Source organism: Centropristis striata, chromosome 23 (assembly GCF_030273125.1).
Source record: "Centropristis striata isolate RG_2023a ecotype Rhode Island chromosome 23, C.striata_1.0, whole genome shotgun sequence".
In the NCBI taxonomy this organism is placed as follows: domain Eukaryota; kingdom Metazoa; phylum Chordata; class Actinopteri; order Perciformes; family Serranidae; genus Centropristis; species Centropristis striata.
The window spans coordinates 3,660,830-3,685,765 of record NC_081539.1 but is presented as its reverse complement, the minus strand read 5'-3'; the positions used below and the strand labels follow the sequence as shown (position 1 = coordinate 3,685,765).

Below are 24,936 nucleotides of genomic sequence, written 5' to 3'. Positions count from 1 at the left end.
ATAATCAGTGGGCAGAGCTGGCCAATGACTTTCTCCTTCAAAAAGAGGAAGAAATTGTCAGACGTGTGGAATGGACCAATGCATTCACTCCTGCTCTATGCTTCTGTAACACATTTATTCATCCGAGAAAACTCACAGAATGCAAGGTCCAAACACGATTCTTAAGATTTCTGTGTGCGTGGACCAGAACAAGTTTTTAACCAACAGAGTGAGGACATTTTTGCAAAGTGAGGACAATTCGGCCGGTCCTCACTTCTTTAAAGGCTTTTTTGAGATTTCAGACTTTGTTTTAAGGGTTAAAAGTTACATGATAATGATAATTAACTGAAACTGTATTGTGTGGTTACAAAACTAACTAAAATTATAGTGAAAATGTCCTTCGTTTTCGTCTTTGTCAACATTTTTCATACATAATGAAGATGGATAAGACAAAGGAAATAAAGGCAAAATTTACTGTGACCACTTTTAATCTCCCACCCAACAAATACCCCATTACAAAAAAACTAAAACTAATAAAAACTAAACTAAAACTAAAGCAATTCAAAAATAAATAAATACTAAACTAAAACTAGTAAAACTGAATTTGAAAACAAAAAATCACAACGAAATTAAAACTAAAACTAATGAAAAATTCAAAACTATTATAACCTGGCAAGGTAATTCACAGTTCCAATGAGGGTCCTTACAGAGATAGAAGTACAAGAATGTGTGTGTGTGTGTGTGTGTGTGTGTGTGTGTGTTTACCAGGGAAGATCTCGAGGTTGGGCTCTCTGTTGCAGTAGTCTGTGGTGCAGCACAAGGGGTAAATGCCTGTGTCATGTTTGACAGATGGGGCGCAGATGAAGGGCCTGTCTCGTGGGATCAGTTCGTTTTCGTGCACACACTGGCGCTGCTCCGTGGTCAGTCGGCTGCCCGACTTGCGGATGGCGACGAAGCAGACGCCGTCTGTGGTGCAGCTGGAGTTGGCGCTGCAGCGGTCACAGTAACACTGGAGGGCTGGAGGAAGAGGAGAGGAGAAAGGGATGGGAGTCACTATTGAGGCTTCACATGTTGTAGTAGACGGGCACAAATGTAATCTAACAACACAACATTCTTACAACCGAAAACCTTTAAAGCAGGGGTCTCAAACCCCCGCGGCAGAGCCCCCCGCGGGCCAATTGTGGCCCTCGTGACGATATTTTGTGGCCCCCACCTTGATATGAAAGTTTAATGTGAGTTTTATATGAATGGCACTTTACCGTGTTGTGTGTGGAAGGTCCCTTTAATTACTTTTTTGTAATTATGTGTCTTTTTTTAATATAATTTTGTCTTTTTTAATCATTTTGAGTCTTTTTTTAATCATTTTGTCTTTTTTATACAATTTTTTGTCTTTTTTGTAATTTTGTGTCTATTTTTAATATAATTTTGTCTTTTTTAATCATTTTGAGTCTTTTTTTAATCATTTTGTCTTTTTTATAAAAAATGTTGTCTTTTTTTGTAATTTTGTGTCTTTTTTTTGTAATTTTGTGTATTTTTCGGTCATGTTGTGTCTTTTTTGTGTCATTTTGCATCTTTTTTAATAATTTTGTCTTTGGTAATTCTGTGTCTTTTTTGGTGATTTTGTGTCTTTTTTAAGTAATTTGGTTTTTTTCTGTCATTTTGTGTCTTTTTTGGGTCATTTTGTGTCTTTTTTTGTAATTTTGTGTCTTTTTTAGTAATTTTGAGTCTTTTTTGTGTCATTTTGCATCTTTTTTAATAATTTTGTGTCTTTTTTGGTAATTCTGTCTTTTTTTGTAATTTTGTGTCTTTTTTTGTAATTTCTGGTCTTTTTTTTTGTAATTTTGTGTCTTTTTATTTGTAATTTTGTGTCTTTTTATGGTCATTTTGATACTGCCTCCAGCGGCCCCCAGGTAATTTGAGTTTGAGACCCCTGGCTTAAGGGGAAAAGTGGAGATCTGCTTTCTGAAACAGGAAAGATAAGCATGACAGATCACTTCACACATTATTTCCAGCCAAACTGAAAAAATGTTGGTTCCCTCTTCTCTGGCTGGTACACAATACACACACACACACACACACACACACACACACACACACACACACACCAAACACATCATCAACCCCCTGTGAAAGGCCATCCAGTGACCCAGAAAATTGTAAGTACACTCACATATGGTGCACTCCAAGTTATGCATTTCATAAATAACCAACATTTCTATTTTCACAGTAATTGGAGAAACTTGGGCAGGAAGGAGGAGAAACACCATATGGTGTAGATTCGGGCAATACAAAATCTATTCAGAAGACCTGATGGACTCGGCCCCAGGACAGGAGTTGGAGAGTGAAGGACTTTAAAAATAATGTGTTGAACAGTTGGAGCAGTGTCTGACAAGAGACCCTGGACGCTTGTTGTAAGTCATTTTAAATGTCTACACATTTAGAAGCAAACATGACAGCATCTGAGGTTTGCAGGGTCGACTCAGCTTTAATGTGTGCTAGGGCTGGGCGATATGGCCCTAAGAGAATATCACGATATTGCAGGCTATTTTTGCGATAATGATATACTTAACGATATTAGGAAATACTTAAAAAGATATAGAAAATAGGATTTTTTTTAGTCCGTATGAATAAATAAAAATCTAACATGTAGTTTGAAGTGCAAATCTCAACAGTTGCCAAATACAAAAAATTTACTCTCAACTCTTGTGTATGAGCAAATAATAAAAATAACCATTTAGGGGTTCCGGGGGCATATTTTAATGAAATTTTGTGAAGGAGAAAAAAAGGTTCTTGTATGTTTTATTTAAGGCATCTTATTTTGAAAGTCTTCTTGTAAATTATGTGGTGGATTCTCTTTCTTATTTTGAAAGCTGCATGTGTTTAGCGACAGGGAGTAAGTAGCTTTTTGTGATTAAAACAACATTAACCACTACATCAAGAAGAAGGAACATTGCCAATATCATGATATGCATTTCTTTAACCATAAAAAAAAAATACAGATATTATCGTGAACGATACGATATGGCACACCCCTAATGTGTGCATTAAACTTATATATATATATATATATATATATATATATATGCATTTTGGAGAATCTTAGCTAAGCAACATAAAAGCTTGTTAAATATTTTTCTCAACTACTGTTTGACTAGAGTAACACAACACAACTGTTCATGTGAAGTCCTTCAATTAAACTGATCTTGAACTGGAGGGTCTTACTTGGGCTAATTTTAAAACTTCACTTAAACCGTTTCTTTGTGAAGAGCACTGGCCCACAAAAAAAAATGTCCGCCTTTGGGCGAAGGGCATGCTCAACTGTTTCCTATTCAAGGCAGCAGGACACGACACAATGCGGCGTGTTTGTGTGCAAGGTTAGCCTGGCTAACCCCAGACTGTTCTCAAATGAGGTCTAGTCTGGCAACTCACAATGGATTTCTCCGTAGAGGAGGCGTGGTTTACGATCCTCCGGAGCCGTTTATTGGACGCTTAGAATGTCTATCAAAGCGTCTGTAGGTAGCTCTTAGCCAATCAGATCAGTTATACCAGATGACGTAGTAGAGCAACAGAGATGGATGTTTGTTGTGTGTGTGTCTGTGAGAGAGTGTTGTTTGCTGCTTTGCTTCTCCAGTTCTCGCTTTCTGCAAGATTATTTATTTTCACGCTTTATTCCCCCTCATGTCATTCAGCCACACACATCCACTGATTTTATGGGCAATAATCAAGCTGCTGCGGGCCTCTCGGCCGCTCCGCGGTAGCGGGGCTATTAGCCGTTAGCGGCTATTAGCTATTAGCCGCTAACGGCGCTGATAGCCGCTAGTGACGCTAATAGCCCCGCTACCATAACGCCGGTGATCTCAGCGGAGCTGCCGAGAGACCTTTCGCCTTTCAACTTTCGCTCTACACTATTTAAAACACCATCTGCAGCTAAAGAGAGTTTCACGTCTGCAGCAGCCATGTTGGATCCGGAAAACTACAAGCTTCCAAGTGCCGAGTAGTACGCGTCATCGTCTTGCCGTCCCTCCCCGCTCTGTGATTGGATCCCTAAAAAGGGGGTTAAAGACTCGCCTAGTTTCCAGACTGCCTGGAGGTTCCAAATTAAATTCGAGCGCGCAAGGCAGTCTGGGTATACCCAGGCTAGTAAAAGGTAACCATTTGATAACATCGGTGGCCATTTGTGACATGAAAAAACATCTGAATTAGAAATATTGCATACTTTTAAACTTGCAAAGTATATTTTATCCATCTATCCATTTTCCTCCGCTTATCCGGGGCCGGGTCGCGGGGGCAGCAGGCTAAGCAGGGCATCCCAGGGCATTCTTGTGCCTGTATTGGCATTAGACTTCATTGATTTCCGGTATTATTATTATTAGGGTCCGAGCAGCGACCAAAAGGGAGGATCGGCCTGCCTATATTATCCCTTTTTTGTGCATAACAACACATCAGTCCTCCATTCATCTCACTGAAATTATATTTTATGTTGAGTAATAAAAGGTACATTTTGATTTTTAAAACAAATCCCACATTAAAATAACTAAAGAATTAATACAAACAAATAAAATCTCTTCAAATAAACAAACTAAGACTTGAAAGTCTTCCTACTTTGGAATTAACATGTTTTTTTAGGAAGATCAGCATATCATCGTCCTCAGGCAGAAGCTGTGATCTGGCTGTTAGCAAGCTAATGTTAGCTATACGTTGGTAAGGTAATGTTATTTTAGTCTTAGTTGTGTCCTCTTAAAAGTTAAATTTTCCAGTTTTTCAGATTTTACAAACATAGTTCTGGTTCTTTAACGTAATCACAGTGCATTTAACCACAGAGAAGCTTTTAGACATGTTTCTGTTGTTTGCTAAGTTTCTAACTTTCAACCAGTCAGTCAGTTGATATGGCAGGTTTTATTTCAGTCAAATAAAGCAGATATATATAAAAAATAGGGATACTGAAACACAACTTCGAACCACAAAGATTCAGTTCCTCTTCTTTTTTTTCTTTTTTCTTTTCTTTGCTTCTCTCTTATTTTCAACACTCAATGTGTGTTGTTGTTGATATGTTTGGTTGGTAGTATTGCCATTGTTATTTATTTATTTATTTTTTGTTTGTTATGCTACACTACCATTTTATCTTTTTTGTTGCTCTTGCTATTATTACCCAACTGATGCTTGCCACACCTGTTTGTTTGTTTGTTTTAAACTAAATGGGAAAAACTATAAAAAAAATTGATCTGGCCTTTTTCCTGATAGTCTGAAAAAGCATGTGGCATGTCTCTTTTATGGATAGAGTTGCTAAGAATGTTGAGAAATTGTTAAATCTGGAAGGAAAAGCACACTGCTGAACATTTTTTATTCTCAACAGTGATGAGAAGGAAGCGAGATGACTCACTCTACAGATACATTCATCATCCTGTTTCATTCGTTTTGACTATTTGCCAGATTGGACGAGTGAGTTGCAAGATTTACTAGACCAGTGTGTATGTGTATGTGTGTGTGAATAGTGTCTTCCCGTCTTAAGCCTGTGTTCCTGATCTGGATGTTTTATTCACTAGCCCAGCTCTGCTTCCCTGAGCTCTTGGATACAGCTGTGTCACACTTGGTTCAGTAGGCCAGTGTAATAAGGATGAGTCACGTCTCAAACCTGCTGACTGTCTATTTTTTGCCAGACCAGTACAGATAAGGCCACAACACATTTGTCACCATATCAATGGGAAATGAGCTGCAAAGTGTATGCCTTATGCTTGTAAAACACAAGAAATGTCTTCAAGTCGGTAATATCAAGGATAAAAAGCAAATGTGGCTGCAGAACAACAATTGAAAATGCTCAACAAAGAGAAAACAACACTGTCATCCTCTTTATTCCATGCCATCTCTACCACATATCAGACCTGCTATTTGTACCCAGCTCCATATTTAAAAGCCTTTGAAAACATGCCGACTTCCATTTTGTAGTGAGTATTCTGGAGCATTAAAGCTCACAACAAGCGAGGCCAAGCTGAGCCTTCCTGCCAGCTACTCCCCCTCCATGCTTTAAGTTCACCAGCCTGTGAAACAGACCAGTGACAAAGATTGGAGCGGGAAGAGTGGAAAAGTAGGCCAGTTGTTCATTCTTAAAGTCCAGTCCAGAAGGTCTGGCTCTCTTGATCCTGTTTAGCTGCAGATTCAGAAGGACTTTTTCCTACACTTAAAAAGGGTGTTTCCACTACCGGCCAATACCCGGAATGAGGCGGGTCTCACTCGCCGAAACACCCCTAATTTGAATATGAGCCGTCCTGAGCGGGCTTTTGACTGGACTTTTTTAGTCCCTGTAGAAGAGCAGGGCCGTTTTTCTCCCCTGAAAAAAGCCTGGTTGCTGATTGGATAGAACGCTAAGCAGGATGTGACGTAGTACTCGACGCCACAACAACAACACGCACCCCCTTACTGACTATTTCTCAAAAAAGCGACTGGTGACAAATCCAGCGACTTTTCTTGGTGTTATTGGAGACTTTTGGAGACTCGTTCTTACTCTTCTTAACGAGCCACGAGGCCGGCGGCTTGTTAAGAAGAGTAAGAACGAGTCGAGGCGGCCCAGTCCTCCTGCAGCAGTCTCTCCCAGCTGCAGTCAAGAGACGGAGGGGATGTTAACCCCTTCATGTCCAGTCTGCAAAAATTGCCAATAGGCTAACAGCTAGCTCTGTAGCAGTACAGTGTGTATGTGCTGCTGCTGCAGGAGGTGTTCAATTAGAGATCTCTGTTTGTTTACAACAAGCACCGGACACTGTGCACAGTTTGCGATGCGGGTTAATTCACCATCACAATGTGATGATCAGCAGAGGTGCTGTGCATAATTAGCCATGCTGGTTCTTGTGCACTTTGAGAGCTAAATGAGGGCAAACACCTCACATAACATTTTTCACAGTCGGGAGATACAGTATTATGAATCTTTGTTATCCTACGGAGTGATTATTTATTGCCATCAACAGGGATTTCCACTGGGACATGGAGTAGCCAGCCAGTGTGGCGAGGAGGATCCAGGGGCAAGAGTTATTTTTCCATAAAAGCCCAAATTTGGTGGTCTCTCACATATTCTCATACCACCATTCCATCATATACACTAATCTTAATGATTGCATATTTTATGTTACTTTATAGGAGAACAAGGGTTCTTGTATATTATATTTCAGGCATCTTATTTTGACAGTCTTCTAGTAAATTCTGTGGTCGATTCTGTAAACACACTGTGCTCTTATTTTGAAAGCTGCATGCGTTTAGCGACAGGAAGTTATTCAAAGTAGTTAGTCAGAGTTTAGTGTGATTAAAACAACTTTAATTGTTAGCTAATGTTAGCTCGCGGCTACCAAACGGCGTATGCAGCAGTGTGTTTGGACCTCTGAAGGCCTGTACAGGTTGATAGTATTTAGTTCGGCACATGCAAACGGAGAGATCATGTGGGGACGGGACTGATACAGACTAGGGTTGTCAAAAGTATCGATACTCAAGAAAGTATCGATACTAAAACGTATCCGGATACAATACTCATTTTCAAGTATCGAGTATCTGAAGCTTGTTATCATAGTTGCAGTTTCTTTTTGCACAACTGTTTTTTTATTATAAATATTTAACCTGTGGTTCTGTTCATTTTTATACATGTTGCATTTTTCTTTTTAATAAAAATATTTCTGTGAAATTTTGGGGTCTTTGTTTTTATCCTTGTGGTATCGAAAATGGTATCGAGTATCGAATATTTTCCTGAGTATCGGTATCGAGTTGAAAATCTTAGCATCGTGACAACCCTAATATAGACAGGTAGACACGTTTCTCTATCATGCTGAAATTGTTTTGAAGCAGAGAAGTGAGGTGGGCAGCAGCCCACCAAGAGGTGGGTCGGGGTTTTAACTGACTGACAGACACTAACCTCATATTATGAATCGTGTAAAAATACTTTCAGTAGCTTAAAACGGGATGTTAGTGCAGCACACAAAACTCTGGCGGGACAGATTAGAGTCTAGGTAATTAATGGGAACCCCTGCACTACCTCCCCCACCACCACCACCACTGCAGCACCATCTTGCGGTTCATTCTATGCTGGACCATTATTGCTTAATTCCCTCCACATTGATCCACTAAACACCATTTTGTGGTCACAATAACATTATCCGTTGTTGGCGGTGTAGCCAGGCAACAGCTGAAGAATAAATAACAAAGCTGCACCTCGGATGGGGCTGAAACACATTAATCCTTCCAAACACCCCTCCTCCCCTCTCTTCCTCACCTTGTGATCCCTCTATATTAACATCCTCCCTCTCTCATCCTTTCTTCTTCTTCATTATCTGCCTGCTTGGGCCCCTTCTTCCCTCCATCTCATTCTTACAACAATTGTTTGGAGAAACACTGAGATGAAAGTCGGGAACAATCTACTGTGGTAAGTATGAGTCAAAATTTCAAGATACAGCATGAAGTTAATTAGGTGTAATCTGCAGGGCTGTGTGTACATGTAAGGAGGGAAAACATTCTGCTTTTGCACTGAAGGACAAGATACAGGAGGCTTTTTTCAATGCAGTGCTGACAGGAAAGAGTGGAGAATGATATGTTGTGAGGGCTGCACAATTAATCAAATTTTAATTGTGATCACGATTTGGGCCGCCGCAATTAAATTAACCTGATCGTAGGCGATATTTCCATTTTAAAAAGCGGCTCTCCTGCATATCTAATCAAGCACTTTCTACACCAGTAGTCCACCAACCACCAGGGGGCTGGGCCGTGTTTCTCCCCTGAAAAAAGCCTGGTTGCTGATTGGACAGAACGCTAAGCAGGATGTGACGTAGTACTTCGTTATCACAAAAATACTCTGAAATATTGTGATATTCTTTTAGGGCCATATGGCCTATCCCTAAATCAAGCACAGACGTTTGACAACAGATGTTTGTCACCATTCAAAAGCGGATTTAGAATTTGAATGCCAATGTTTGAAGTGTCAATGATTTGGTACAGCCTGAGAAAGACTGTTATACTTAGTGCACATAAAATATTTTATTTCCATGTCATTGGTAGGGAAACAATGCTCAGTTTCAAAGCTTTATCCACATAGAAGCAAACACTGAAATGACTTAATTCATTTGAATCATCACAGTTTTTCTCCGCAAGATTCTGAATGTTGAAGCAGGAAAACAACATTTGATTTCAAAGGGTTGTCCTGTTGCGCTTTGAACTTTGAATCAGTGTAACTGAACATGTCTTCTACTGCCATGGAAACAGCTCCATCTGCATTTTCTGAGATATCTTTCAATTCTACACCACAATCAGTATAATGAGACTGATGAAACTACAGGTCAGGACACAATTTTATTTATGTATAGACTTTTGCTCCTACATTCTGCTCTTGAGCTCTACAGCCAAAATATGAAATATTAAAACTGATGATGGTACGAAACCTTCAAAACTAAAAAAAACTCTCAAATCCCACTGAAAATCCAGTGTATATATCAAATATATCAAGCTTCAGATACACAACCAATGCAATAATAGTGTATCCATGGTAGTTTGGGTCTGCACAAGATTTGACGACACAACATAGAATATCAAAATCCCCAATGACCTCATCGTTGCCGACTCTGGCCACTTCAATATCCTCATCCTCCTCAACCTCTCTGCAGCTTTTGACAGTTTTTCACACTAACCGCCTATCTGAACACCTCTGCCTTACTATTACCAATCCTGTGAAGCTGTGACATTAGAACAGACCAGAAGGCAGAAGGAGAGCAAAGCCTCATCTATCAGGTGCTTTTATCACAGAGTACAAGTGAGAAGTTAGCAGTGTCAGAGTGAGAGACTTCACACAGGTAAAAAATTACTGCCATAAAAATACACTCTCTTCACAGTGATGGGTAAAAAATATCAATTGACTGTAAAATCTGGTTTCCCAACACTGCTGCAGGTCTAAAATATCCCTTTTCGACCAACACAAACCTAGTTCTTTTCCTGGAGCTGGTTCACAGTAGAGATGTGCATTTCAGGCAAAAGTACAATTCGATAATCGTGGGGTACTAATCGATTAATATTCGATAAGAACACCCGGAGCCGTTAGCGGCAGTTAGCTACAGCTAGCTCTGTAGCAGCACAGTGTGTATGTGCTGCTGCTGCAGGAGGTGTTCACTTAGTGATCTCTGTTTACAATAAGCAACGGACACTCACCATCACTATGTTTATGATCAGTGGAGACTCTGTGCATAATAAGCCATGCTGCTTTCAGCTGCTGACATTGTGCACGGTTAGAGACGGCGAAAAAACCATCCGTCACCTCCAGAGTCTCATAAATCCCTCTGGGGGCTAACTTGTCCCGCCATGGAAAACCTTCTCCTCGGTTTGTTTCTTCTTCTACAACTAGGCATCTAGTCCGCCACACTGTATCATCAAATGCTACGCTGCCCCCGTGCGGAAAGCACCAGTAACTTTTTTTTTCCCAGATATGATTAACTATTCGATTTTTTATGATTTAATGACTATTCGAATACTTGAAAATCGATGCCCATCCCTAGTTCACAGCGACTGCTCAAATCGCTTTCATTCACACTCTCATTCATACTGGTGGCAGAGGTTACCCTAAACGGTGCCACCTGCCACCAGTGGGTAAGGGTTAATTCATTCACACACAGATGAACGCAGCGTCGCAGGTTCAGTATCTTGCCCAAGGATCAGTGGGCGCCCACTCTACCAACACAGCCGCAAGTTGGTTCAACTTGTGAACCAGCTCAGAACCCGTTTGCTTTTCCACGGGCTCTAGAGCCACGTCATTACGTCACCGTCACGTCTGTCTCCGTCCTCTCAAGAATAATAACAAAAACTATAACAATAGCAGACGACATCGTCTCTTTACAGATGTTGCTCATGGCTTTGCAAGCCTACATTGGCATCCAAACACATCTGGTACAACACATTTGTGCTGCTCGTCTTGATCATAATGGACGACGATTAAGTTCTTATTAACACCTGAACACCTAGCGCTAACCAGTATCAATACCATTGCAGTTAAACAAAATAAAATAAAATGAGTCATACACCTGTTAGTTGGTCTTGTTGATCACGATAACCCTGCCCCAAGACCCTGACATAAGTGGTTCCCTGGTTCAAGACCATCAAAGAGTTGGGGCCGCTCTGGAACCAGTTTTCCTGGTCAAAAGCCGGTTCTTTGGCAGTTGAAAAGCAAAGAACTGGTTCAAGATTAGGCACCAGCTCTGAACCAGCCCTGGAACTGCTTTAGTCAAAAAGGGGTAAAAGATCCCGTATTGGTTGGGCTCTACTTCTGTGTTCAATTTATAAATAATTAACAACTCGCACTCAGCTTTGGGCTCAGATTCGTAGCTGGAGAAAAGTTGTACACAAGACATTAAAATTGGACTTCTACTGAATTTTTTTCCTCCTTCTTGTACATGCTACTCTACAATAATGTGAAACATCTACCCAGGCATCACAGAAATCCAGTCCAGATGCAGCTCAGACAGACAGTAAGTCCAGGTGGTCAATCAATCTCAATTTATTTTCAACAGTGTGGACAGGACAAAGTCTGCACAGGTCCTGGGAGGCATGTAGCATTCAGAGCTCTAAAAAAAAAAAAAAAAAAAAAACCTGATTCCCTTCTTGACTATCTGATTAGGGCTAAATAAGCCATTCTCCTAAACACTGTTGTGAGAGAGATCCAGGAAATGACAAAGTGAAGGAAAGAAAATTAGATTGCTGTGGCCGTAGCGCACTATGGAGGAAGCCCCAGGAGACACTTGTAATGAAAAGAGAGGCTTAAGTTTCATCTAATACATGGACCCACAGCAGAGAGCACAAGCCAACAGACAGATGCTTCACACTGCACCAATCAATATCAACACACACACTCACGAATGCATGCATGCACACACGCACAAAAAATGTGGCAGTATGCAGTACTCAGGCTCTATACAGCACAGAGAAAAGGATAAGACTCTTCATTTCTCTGTGCAAACAAAACTTGTTTGTGGTAAATACATTTTGTGAAATGGACTATCAATGGAACAGAATGGAGTCAGCTCACTTCAGAAAGTGTGTGGGCTCTACTACCAGTCTACTGGATGCTGGAAGTGCAGAGAGAGCGCCCTATTCTGCTGCCAGACATATTTGTCTGAAGTGGAGTCTCAGCAGAGTGAATGCTGGGTGGTGTGGGAGTTGGTGAATGGTTGTTTGCAGCTGAAGTTCCTGAAACATTTAAACTCAACACAATAGGTGTAGTTCTTGCCAAGCAATGCTTTGCGTTGTCACACAGTCAAACCACTGTACGGATTTAATTCTGTAGTATTATTAACTTGTCTTTCAGCTCTCAGGTTTATCTGTCACAGATCTATAATGAGCCACACCTGGTTTCAGGTAGGAACAGGTTACAAACCACAGGGGCTCATTAATTGTCAATCATGGAGGATCCAAACACAGACCTGGTTGGTTAACTTGAGCATGTTGAGGGCAGTTGACTGATGCTCGATTACTGGCATCTTATGGAGGCACCTTAAACTCTGTCTTCTGCCTTTGTCTGCTCCAAGCACCAAAGTGACAGCTGAATTGACGAGGTTTCCACTAATGCTGGCTAATCTCACCAGTCAGTCAGCAGAAGAGCAGCAGCCGGCAGCCACCTATTGTGCCTGAGTGGCACAAAGTTACCAGAGAGAGACGATTTACCTGACTTCCAGTCATCCTCCGTGATGGATGCCTGGCAGGTGCAGCTCGCTGCCACTTAGCTTACTATCCCAACTATTCATTTTTCAGTCAATGCTACTATTATACAAACATGTTGAAGGAAAATCCATGTTTATTTATCATTAACTTCCATGTAATTTGTTCCAGAAATGAAGATGTAATACCAAAAGTATCGCTACACATGCAATCAGGACACACTTCTGTGTATGGGACTTTAGGGATTTTAATATTTAATATTTTATGGAAGGAAAACATTTATTACAAGTTTCACTGTGCGTCGCTGTCATTTTAGTTGGATCCGGTCTTTTTAAAAGTACCAAGAAAGAAGGGCACAAACACCAAATAGTGCAGTAAAAAACAAACATTTGTATATACAGAAAGAAGTATTTCGAGCCCTGCACTGGTATACCATAATATTGTCCAAGTCTACTGCACGTTTCATGTGCAACCCTTATTCCAAAAAAGGTTGGGAGGTTGTCTAAAACGCAAATAAAACAGAAAACAATATTTGTTAATCCTTTTTGACATTTGATATGACAGTTAGTCGCAGGCTCAACCAGGGAGAAAGAACTAAGCCTACACAATCATCTACCATGTTTGAAAGACAGGAAGCTAGTGAGCAGTCCAGAGGGAAGTGATGACGACAGCTTGTAGGATTACTGTGCCACAACACCTCCAGGTGCTCCCTTGGTAAGTAGACCAAAAAAAGTCATAATTTTACTTCATTTTTGAATAGGTGGAGATGAGTAATTAACTCAACATTCGTGTTTTTGTTGTTCAGTGAAATAATTGATTGTTCAATAAAATAATTAAAACTTGACAAAGTTCAACTTACAAATAGCATCAGGGGCTATTAGGGGTTGATAATCTAGCCCAGGGGTCAGCAACCTTTACTATCAAAATAGCCATTTTGGGCCAAAATAAAAGGAAAAAAATCATAATGGAGCCACAAACCTTATCTTGGGCTTTAGAATGATGATTTTTAAGTCCAAATTGCCTACCAAATTAGCCTACCAACATTAATAATATAGGTCATAATGAGCATTTATTAACATGATTTTGTTAGAATGCAGCAAGGACCCATGTGGAAATCAGAGGCTGGAAACCAAATAAATATCTCAGGACATTTGGAATCAAAAGCTACCCTAACAAAGGAAATTCAAAACTAGACTCGAAGTTGGCGAAATTTAGAGGTAACAGGTCCCGTCTGTAGGCTTTTATAAAGCTATGAGGCACATTTTAGTTGACTAAAATGTTTTTAGTTGACTAAAATGTTTTTAAAACATTTTTACTCCCATATATCAGCTACACATTTTTACAAATGAAGAATACAAATTGCTTTGGGCCTACACCAATGACAAATTTAATTTAAAATGTAAAGAAATAAACATTTTGTATATTTTTGTCACTAGCGTTAGCCACTTGTACCTGCCATTTCATCCTCAATAAACTGAATTGAATTAATTTAAATGCAAAGACATATATACCTACATAAAAGGATAGTTGTTGTCATCCTGCAGCTCTGCTGTATGAAAACAGTGGAGAGAGTACTTCCACATTAAGCCAGCTAATATTTAGATAGCTACCTGGTTATGTGTTTCCATGGTCTAGAAATTGACTTTCCCCGGGAAGCCCACTGGAGCAGCGACTAGTCAAATAATTGTTGTGAGACACAATGTGTAGTCACATGAACACATCGCACCTCTCTCTTCACACCAGTCGTGCACTGAATTAATTACTTTTATTACCATAGCAACCACAATCTCTGCAAAGAGATTGCCTCTCCTGTGTGACATTAAGCTTAGAAAACCTATTGTTATTTTTTTCTCATCTGAATTTTTTTTTTTTCTTTACACTGTGGAGCCCTGCATTAATAGCAACAGGCTTGCAATTTTTTCAGATGTTTCTGCCAGTCCATTTTTACTTTGATCAGATTCTGCAAGGTAAATATGACCACTGTTACAGTATCTGCCATCTTTTACTTATTAGACCAAGACCACCAACGGCTCCGGTCCTATCTATCTCAATACAAAATGAGACTCCTTATCACTTGATTTATTACCTCACAAAAAATTCTCATGGCAACTTTATGGTATCAATCACTAGTTTCAAGTCTTTTCCAATACAATACAATATAATATTAATTGTGTAAGTGATGGCCCCATTTGGGGAAAAAAATGATAAAGCAGGGTATGATTTGGGTTAGGTCACCAACACGGCAAGCTGTCATCAGGAGTGAATCCATGGCACTGTGAACATCCAAATTTATCAAATGTATCATATACAAATACATTAAAACCCTGATTTTTCTGTCCTCCATGTCAACAACATATCCAGAATATGATCAAAGCAAATACAAAATAACTGCGGCAGATTACCTTAACATATTTCTGTTCTTGCTAACAGCAAGATATATTAATTTTCTTCATTAAACTTTATCTTTATATAAATTTCTATACAAAAAAAAAGATTGAGATAAATAAAATGGCACCTTTTTAATGCACAGTGTATCACAGGCAACAAAATCCAACATGTGGCGTCAATCTGACCTTATGTTGTGCAACTGTTTCCACAAAACTGGCACCGCTCCCTGCCAACATCTCCTCACCTTGGGCCTGAAAACCTCAAAGCTCTTCAACTTAACATTAAACACTCCCACTGTGCTCCAAGCCCCCCGGCCCTGGCAGCATGACTAACACAGTTAGCACTTAAGCAACAAGTAAAGCTTCCTGGCCTGTAGCACCTGATAATGTAATCACTTCCTGATAATGTAATAACTCCTGAAAATTTAATAAATTTGGCACTTAACTTCATCAAAAACCCAAGTATAACATGCTCTGACTGATATCTTATTAACATTTTTACTGATAAAGTAATACCTTATTACATTATTGGGAATTTATCACATATTCAGGTTGACTATTTTTTTCCACTGTTATAATTTTGACTGATAATGTAATGCTGTTTTTTTCCTCCAATCCAGAGTTCTCTATTCTGTATTTCATCACCTATTGACGTCAAGTGCAGCTGTTTTTATTGACTTCAAACCCTTTTGACTTTTGGTCAAAAGTTTTTCATACTGTGCAGTGGTTTTTTTTGTGTTTTTTTTAAAAAGGTATACATCTGGAGAAAACAAGATAATATTGACTGATAATACAAAACCTTTTTTTCAAATGACTTTTGCTGAACTCTTAGGCAACCAGTTAGAGAATCAAGCCCCCACCCCACTGCTCCAAAGCATGGTGTGTTCAGTGGCGTGTAGAAAGGATGGGTTAATTTCTCCGTTGAGGGACTAATAAGGGAATCTAATTCCAAACTTGATTTTGGGAAAAGGTAACGGCCCTTTTGTGCACCTTCAGTTGCACTCACAGAGCAGTAAATAATTGAGTGGCACTGCTTAACTCAACAAGCAATGCAACAACATTCATATTATTTTTCCATCTTAACTATATTACAGATGAGTCTTTGTGACTGTTGAATGAAACTGACAAAACTGAAAGTTGTTTCTGTAAATAGTCTTATTTCCAAAGTGAAAGAGTGCTTCAAACAAATGAAACAGATAAGCTCACTGATGAAATAAGTCTGACATCCTAACAAAGAACATTGTCAGACAAGGCTTACAGTGACTTATTTGCTTAACCTCCCAAGGTTTGAGTAAAAAGTCACTAACCAGCTGCTATCCTTAGGATTTCATCTTTATCTTATCGGCCTGCTTTATCAATACCGTTACTAGTTCTTTTTTTCCATCACTGAAGAATTGTCTGTTGTGAGGAGAGGTTGCAAGTGCAACCATTAAAGACAGCAACATGTTGTTCAGAACTCTCAGCTTGGTTTCTTTCCTCAGACACTGCCCTTGTGTAATAATCTATTTATCTATCTATCTAGAAAAGCGTATATATAATTTATAATTTCGTATGTGGCTTGTGCATGACACGAAGGTGTGCATCCTCGATTTTGAAGGTTTTTGAATTCATTTTTCAAAATATTATTTACGTAGGACGTGTTGCAGCATTGCACTGTTTCCGATCGGACGCCTTTTAGGGGAGCTCCGCCCCCTTTTAGAGGAGCTCCGCCCCATTGTGTGATAGGCCTACACCTGGTCAGTAACACAATTCACTCTGGATTTCCACCCTGACTCATCTCATCTGTAAGTCTATTTAGCCTACCTATCTTTCGGAGTTTTAAAGTGCGCTACAAGGTTCGATTTTCCAATAATATTCTAATAAGATTTTGGTTAGTAAACAACTTTACTACAACAGCCCAGAGACCCCGACAGAAGGTCTCAACTGCTTCAAACTGGAGATGTTTTGCTTTACTTTGCTTTTTAAGAATAAATACTTTTTGGAATACACATGCTGTCTATTTAAGGTTGTACATGTACAAGTGATATGCCAACATCTTTTATGAAAATAATTCCAAATCTATCTTTAGGCGTTTCAAAGTGCGCTACAAGGTTCAATTTTCCAATAATATTTTAAAAGTTTCCAGCGAATATCAATGTTCAATGTGTATGTGCTGGATGGTGTGGTACCTTATGAAAAGTAAGTGTTTTATGGAGTTGCAGACGTTGTAGTGGTCTGCATGTAATGTTCTGTTATTCGCGATTAGCATGCTAAGAGGAGATTTAGCTTTATCCACTTTATCCACAACTCATGTTGCATTACTATGTAATTCAGGGATGACATTCATGTTGCTTAGCGTAATGCCCATAATCATTTGATAAACGACAATTACATGCAATATAGTATATCAGCTAATTGGGTTCATGTTAATGTACTTTTAGTGCAGCATACTGCGTCACGTGCTATCTCACCATTAGCATGCTAGGCGGAGATATAAGCCTTTTCTTACATACTTCCTACTGCACTAGTGGTAGCAAAAACTACAAAAAATCTACCGTCCACCAGATGCCCTGCCCCCACTTTGTCCCTTAGATCTTCTTATGAGAGTTGATTCCCTCTGATTCAGTGGGACCCTTCAGCTCCCAGGAGGATTTCCATAGGTCATGGCCTCAGCCACCCAATCTATCCCAGCACCAACCACCTCCATTATGACCAGCGCTTTGTCCAAGCCATATATGCTCTCCAATGTGTGGGTGTGTGTGTGTGTTGTGGCAAAGGGGCCCACTTCCCTAGAGCTGGATGAACCTCCCCCTCCCCCCTCACACACACACATCAGAGAGCAGAAAGCTTTGCTATATGCCCCGCTGAATTGTTTGTCCTTGCAGGTTGAAGCTGGAGCCAAAGCTCAGCAACATGTAAAGCAAACTGTGGCTCACACTATAACAGATACAACACGACGTCCTTGACACTGGGCAAACATGAGATCAATTGCCAGTTCGGGACAGGAAACCGAGCTAAGCAAGTGCAGTGGTTGGCTGAAAAACCTGGCAGGAAATAAAGCAACAAGATTTCCACACAGAATGCATTAAATTGAGTGTTTAAGGAAGGCAGGTCAGGACAGCAATGCATGTCACAGGAGATATTACATGCTCTCCATGTGTGCATTGATTCTCTACATCAGGGGTCTCAAACTCGTGGGCCGATTGTGGCCCTTGTGACAATATTTTGTGGCCCCCACCTTGATATGAAAGTTTAATGTGAGTTTTATATGAATGGCACTTTACCGTGTTGTGTGAGGAAGGTCCCTTTATTTACTTTTTGGGGGTAATTTTGTGTCCTTTTTAATAATTGTCTTTTTTTAATAATTGTGTCTTTTTTGGTAATTCTGTGTCTTTTTTTGGTCATTTTGTGTCTTAAATAATTTTGTGTCTTTTTGGTCATTTTGTGTATTTTTTTTTTGGTCATTTTGGGTCTTTTTTAAATAATTTTGTGTCTTTTTGGTAATTCTGTGTCTTTTTTGGTCATTTTGTGTCTTTTTTTAAAGTAATTTAGTTTTTTTTGTCATTGTGTGTCTTTTTTCTGTCATTTTGTGTCTTTTTTTAATAATTTTGTGTATTTTTTAATAATTTTGTGTCTTGGTAATTCTGTGTATTTTTGGGTAATTCTGTGTCTTTTTTTGGTAATTTTGTGTCTTTTTTTTTTTTTTGGTAATTTTGTCTTTTTTTTTAAGTAATTTAGTTTTTTTCTGTCATTTTGTGTCTTTTCTTGGTTATTTTGATACTGCCTCCAGGAGTTTGAGACCCCTGCTCTACATCAATCAGGTTTTCCTAAGTTACATTTTCAGGACATCACCAGAATTTGTTGACAACTGCGTCTACTGCAACTTCTCCTTGCGAAATTAATGTCTACGTCACTTCAATTGCCTGCCTGTCATAAAATATTTAATAAAAACCTGTTTGTTTTCTTTCATTATCATTGAGAATGGTGGTGGGGATGGTGGCGGTGGTGGTGGTGGTAGTGGGGCATCTGTCTGAGCTGCTGGCCTTATAAATATGCAGTAGTTTGATCTAAAGGTTAGACAGCCAGCCCCATGGCAGCTGCTGAAACCCAGACACAGTGCACAGCCTGCATACACACACATACGGTCAGCTACCACAGAGTTCAAGGTAGAGCCCTTGTTCAAGGACTCTCACAAAATCATCCCACTCTTCATCTTCCAGATGTCCTCTCTCTTCACTGTTTCCCAACACAGATGGCGTCACTAAACAGAATTTATCTTATTATAGGCCCAACCAGCTAATTGGGGGCAATGCAGTTTCTGCTTCTGGGTGATTCTCATGAACATGGTGCAGCTCAGAGCAAAAACCCAAGAGCATTGAATACATATTTTCTTTGACCGTTTATAACAAACAATCTAAAGTCACGATTTAATATGAATTTATAATCCATTTGAAACATTTTAAGGTATTTTCTGACATTTATAGAGACACTGTAAGCACCAAAATTCATTACCGTAGGCATTTTTGTAAATATTTTTCAAAATTAAATCACAAAAAATCTACTTTTCAACTTCCTTTCCTTGGTTCCTGTCTAATGGAGTAGATGAGGCTCACATTAAAGGGTTAGGGTTAGGTTCTGTCTGTGAAGATTATAAGGACATACTTTATTAAACTAAATATATTTCACTTTTATATGAATGAACAATATAGCCATAATGAGGCACAATTCATTGTTTTGTGTTAAAATAATATTTTCTATATTTTTAAACATATATTTGATTCAAAAATTCATTACTGTAATGCGTCCAGATAAAAATGTCATGGTTTCCCCCACACTTATATACAACAAATATTTAATAAACTTTATAAAAATAAATAAATGATAATAAAAATGTATAATTTGACAGAATATAATCAAACAATGTTTTTGACAATGTATAAAGAAAAACTGAATGAAAATTGATGAGGGAAAAATGGTTAAATGTTACGGTAATGATAGAATCGTTTAAATTAAAATATGTATATTTTAATAAAATATATTTTGGTGATACCAGCTACCCTTGAGCATATTTAAGTGCTTGCCAAAGAAAAAAAACCAACCTTTTGTTGTTGTTTTTTAATTTAAAAATGTGTTACGGTAATGAATTTTGCTCACAGTGTCTCTAAAAATGTCAGAAAATACATTAAAATGTTCAAAATAGATTGTTAATTCTTATTAAGTAGTGACTTAATAGAATTGAATAGCAGTGACTTTAGATTGCATAAGTTATAATCTTCACAGACAGAACCTAACCCTAACCCTTTAATGTGAGCCTCATCTACTCCATCAGACAGGAACCAAGGAAAGGAAGTTGAAAAGTAGATTTTTTTGTGATTTAATTTTGAAAAATATTTACAAAAATGTCTACGGTAATGAATTTTGGTGCTCACTGTGTCTCTATAAATGTCAGAAAATACCTTAAAAATTTTCAAATATATTATAAATTCATATTAAACAGTGACTTTAGTAGCATGCTGGGAATGTTTTTTATTTATCTCTGCTTAAGTGAACATATTATTAGACTTTTATTTAGCAGTGGGTGACCTGTTTGTGTTTTTGTTTTGTTCTGTGTATTTGTTGTTCGCTTCCATTTTTATTTATTTATTTTATTTTATTATTTTATATTTTATGTATTATTTTTATTATTATTATTTTACTTATTATTTACTTACACTTGACACTGTTTTGACTCTCGTAATATCATCTCTTGATTTTGTTATGTCACTGAAAAATCAATAAACAAATGTTTAAAAAAAAAAAAACAGTGACTTTAGATTGTTTATGTTATAAACGGTCAAAGAAAATATGTATTCAATGCTCTTGGATTTTTGCTCTGAGCTGCACCATGTTCATGAGAATCACCCAGAAGCAGAAACTGCATTGCCCCCAATTAGCTGGTTGGGCCTATAATAAGATAAATTCTGTTTAGTGATGCCATCTGTGTTGGGAAACAGTGTAGGTGAGTAAGGTGTCTCCAAAGATGAATTACCAGGCCAATACTTGTGTGATGTGTGTGTCCTTCTAGTTTTTATTGTTCATCTGACATGAACAAGCATAACTCTCGCCTCTCACAAAGGCAGAATCAGCAGCAGGGCTTGTGATTCAGTGGCCTCACAGTGATGAAGAGCAGAGTAGGGCTCCATTCATTAACACGTTGGTGCCTTTCAATCCGATGGTCACTGGCATGGCTACAACCTCTCTAATTAGTTGTGGTTCCCTGGTCTGGGACAACGGGTGTCCAGGGTCACCCACATGCTTGACATTCCTGCACTGCTAGTACTGCTAGTACTGACAACAGCAGCACACAGCACCAAGACACACAACGCTACACAAGCACATTTGAAGAAACACACACACTACAGGCCAGAAGTTTGGAAGCAAGGTCAGATTTGTACAGAAAATGATCTGTTTCATTGCTACTTGCAACAAAATAAACATGATTGTTATATAAAGAGGCACTTATTACAACACATTTTTACTATATTTATCAGCTCTTTGGGTTTTTATTGCTTAGACTTTGTGTATCCCTCTTTCCTTAACCATTTCTAGTTTGGGGCTATTTTGTCAGTTTTGGACTCTTTTCTCTTTTCATTCTGCCTGTATATAAACCACTTAAAAATCCTCACCATGACGTGTTGGTATCATTGTTTTCAGCACAACCTCCCCCATTTTTTCCATTTTGACTTACTGGATCAAGATTTTGAACACAAAAAACACAAAAATAATTACAAAAACACACAGAAAAATACAAAAAAAAAAACCACACAAAAATTTACAAAAACACACATAAAAAAACAAAAAAAAACACACAAACAAATGACAAAAAAACACAAATCACACAAAAAACAGTAAACAAAAGATTGCATCAAAAATGCTGAATGCACACAGCAAAATTAGAAATCACTGCAAAAAAGGAAAATCATGTTGCTACACTTGTCGTGGTGTTTCTTTTTTTTTTTTTTACCTTTGCTGAAAAAGGGTTGATGCATTAAATTGGACATGGAAACTTGTGGAAAAGCCAAAACTTTAGAGTTCAGCTGACAGCAGGGAACATGCTGCTGAACGTTTTTACGTTGTGACGTCATGAAGTCATTTGTGGACTCCAGAGGGTTTAATGTATAAATCTGAACTCTTGTTTCTTTACTCAGCTGCTTCATTCTAACCATTTCTGTGGTAGTTTGTCAGAGATATGAACACAGTTGAGATTTATTGGGATTTTTGTCTCCAAACTCTCAAAAGCCAAACAGCTAAAGTGAATAATGCAAACTGATTTGTTTTTTTTTACTTTTGCACTGAAGTCGTGACTCTTCCAAATCTTCTCAACCCTAAAACTTATTTTCTTTTCTTAACATTTATTCAGCAATGGTCTGTTGACATCAATGTGTGCCTAAAGGTAAATTAAAGTAAATAAACCAGAAAATGTAACTTGCTTCCCAATATATGGCCTGTATTGGCCTTGCTTCCAAACATTTGACCTGTTTTTGTCTCACACAGACACAAAAAATGGAGAGGAATGTATACAGCATTAGCATCAAGATAAAATAAATAAATAAAACACGATAACACATCTGTTTAACCCTACAGAAAAGAGATAGCAGAGTTCCCGCAGTGGCCTTGACTGCTGAAAAATATCCCTTCCTGATCCGTTGTTGTTTTTCAACCATTTCTGTCCTGTATATCAAGAATGGCCTAAAGTGTTAGTGTATATGTATGCAAGTTTGTACATGTGTATATAGGCTGCCGATTGTACAGTATTATATTGCTTTGAATCCTATAAGAGCATTTTTTTGTTTTGTTTATTGGCCTCATTTTGTTTTGTTTGTTTGTTTGTTTTCCCATTTCTTTATCACTGAGGGTGGGGGTGGGGGGATGATGTTTCCCTTGTAGTTGTGATGTATGTTTATAAAACTGAAAACTTGTAAATAAAATATGTTAAAAAAAAAAATAATAATAAAAAGTTTGCATTTAAACAAGACGAATCAAATGCCTGATTCACTTCCACCTTGTGGCCACCTGCTCCTCCTTCTGAAATAGTGGCTGGACTTTAGCAGTTTGACCAGCATCACACTGAAAATAGCTAGCTAGCTAGCTAGCTAGCTGACTAGCACAGATGCTACAGCACAACTTTTGTTCAGTACACCATGCTATCAATCAGTGAAGCAGGCTAATGCCAGCTAGCTCCATAAAATCAAAAGGCCATGGTTACACTTGTTTTTTTTTTTTTTTTTTTACAATGTGAAGTCTAGTTTCTCTCCTGCTCACCTGTTTGTACTTTCAGTTTTCTGTTTGTAAGGTTTCTCATGTTAAGTTGCTCCGGACGAAAACTAACTTTTCCTGATATTGTTCTTTCATAATAAGAGCTTTTAACTAACAAATATTGGACTTTTACGATGAAGAGTTTATAGAAAATTAAATGTGTTTATCACCAAATAATCAGCTAGTTTTGGTCTATTACTACGGCCACAGAGATAGCCAGAGAGATAAAGAGCTGCAGACAACAGAGGGACCTTTATTGTGAGAAGAAAATTAAATGTGGTTATCCACCTTGTTGACACACCTTCATTTTTATGGAAACATGAAACCTTACGTTTCATGAATTGTTTGTATTGTGCCGTCATGCTGTCCGCACCTCTGAGATCTGAACAAGGCAGGCCACATTAGTTTGTGGTCTGTCTGGATCCAAATGAGAGCAGGATTCGATCCCAGAGCGTAAAGACTTGACAGTTAATGGGTAAAAACAGTCACATTGAAAAGTTAAATGTTCGCTGCCATAGATCATGCTGGCTGTTTATCATAATTTTAATTAATTCACGCTACACAGTGAGCTCATGAGACGCGTTACTGGGTGATCAGACCTGTTTTAGTGGCCACCAGTACTTGGGTCAATGACGTCATCTAACCCAGTGTCAGTTGGTGTAACCAGTAATTTTCTTCCCATAAAAATCTGATTATATACAGGGAAATAAATGTGAACTAAAATGAGAAAAATAAAAAAATACAATCCACGTTTACATTGCAACACTATGGTATGTAAGAAATTTTACATAATTTGTCAAAACTGTCATTTGATGTTTTTTTAAAATGAAGTAATTATATGTATATGTAAGTCAACTTATATATAAAAAATAATATAAAAAACAATGTAGGTGGATGCAGTATTTAATATTTATCATTTTTTTGTGGTTACACCATTTTTTAGTACATCTACATTTACACATTTCGTCAATATTGAGCAGAACATATTCTAAAAACAACCATTTTTTTCTAAAGTTTTGACAAATTATGTATAATTTGTTATATACCATAGTGTTGCAATGTAAACATGGATTGTATTTTTTTCTCATTTTAGTTCACATTTAATTTCCTGTATATAATCAGATTTTTATGGGTAAAAAAATTACTGGTTACACCAACTGACCGCGTTAGATCACGTCATTGACCCATATACAAACAATGTATTACATTGTCATCCAGTTCTATAAATTAACTAAATAAAAGAAAAATAGGAATAAAATACAAAGCTAAATAAACATAACTTCTGTTCACTGTCAGTCAATTGCTGACTATAATAACTATGAATAGCTAATAACTTAATAGCCAACGCCATTTCTAAATCACGTTAAGCAACAGTTTCTGCATAATATATCATGTAATAAGTTTACCTAACACTACATATCAGACTTCACATATACAGATATGCAAATTTGCAAGGAACTGTATCAAGATTATTTTAGTACTTCAGGGAGCCATATCAACACTAGGAGAAGGGTTCATCCAGATATCTGAAACAAGGACATGAAGTTTACATCCACAAAACATAATCCAAGAACCTTGTCATGTACTATGAAGCAAGTTCAACAAACCCGTGATATCTTTTTGTTATCTGGCTTCA

General features: G+C 38.1%; 1 protein-coding gene across 1 annotated transcript in view; it reads right to left on the bottom strand.

Annotated features, from left to right (window-relative positions):
• The window catches only part of tgfbr1b (transforming growth factor, beta receptor 1 b), a 59,275-nt gene that overhangs the window by 28,571 nt on the left and 5,768 nt on the right, over positions 1-24,936 (bottom strand). Inside the window, exon 2 of the mRNA XM_059326480.1 lies at positions 745-996. Coding sequence (XP_059182463.1) covers positions 745-996 — 252 coding nt within the window. The remainder of the gene's footprint in view (positions 1-744; positions 997-24,936) is intronic.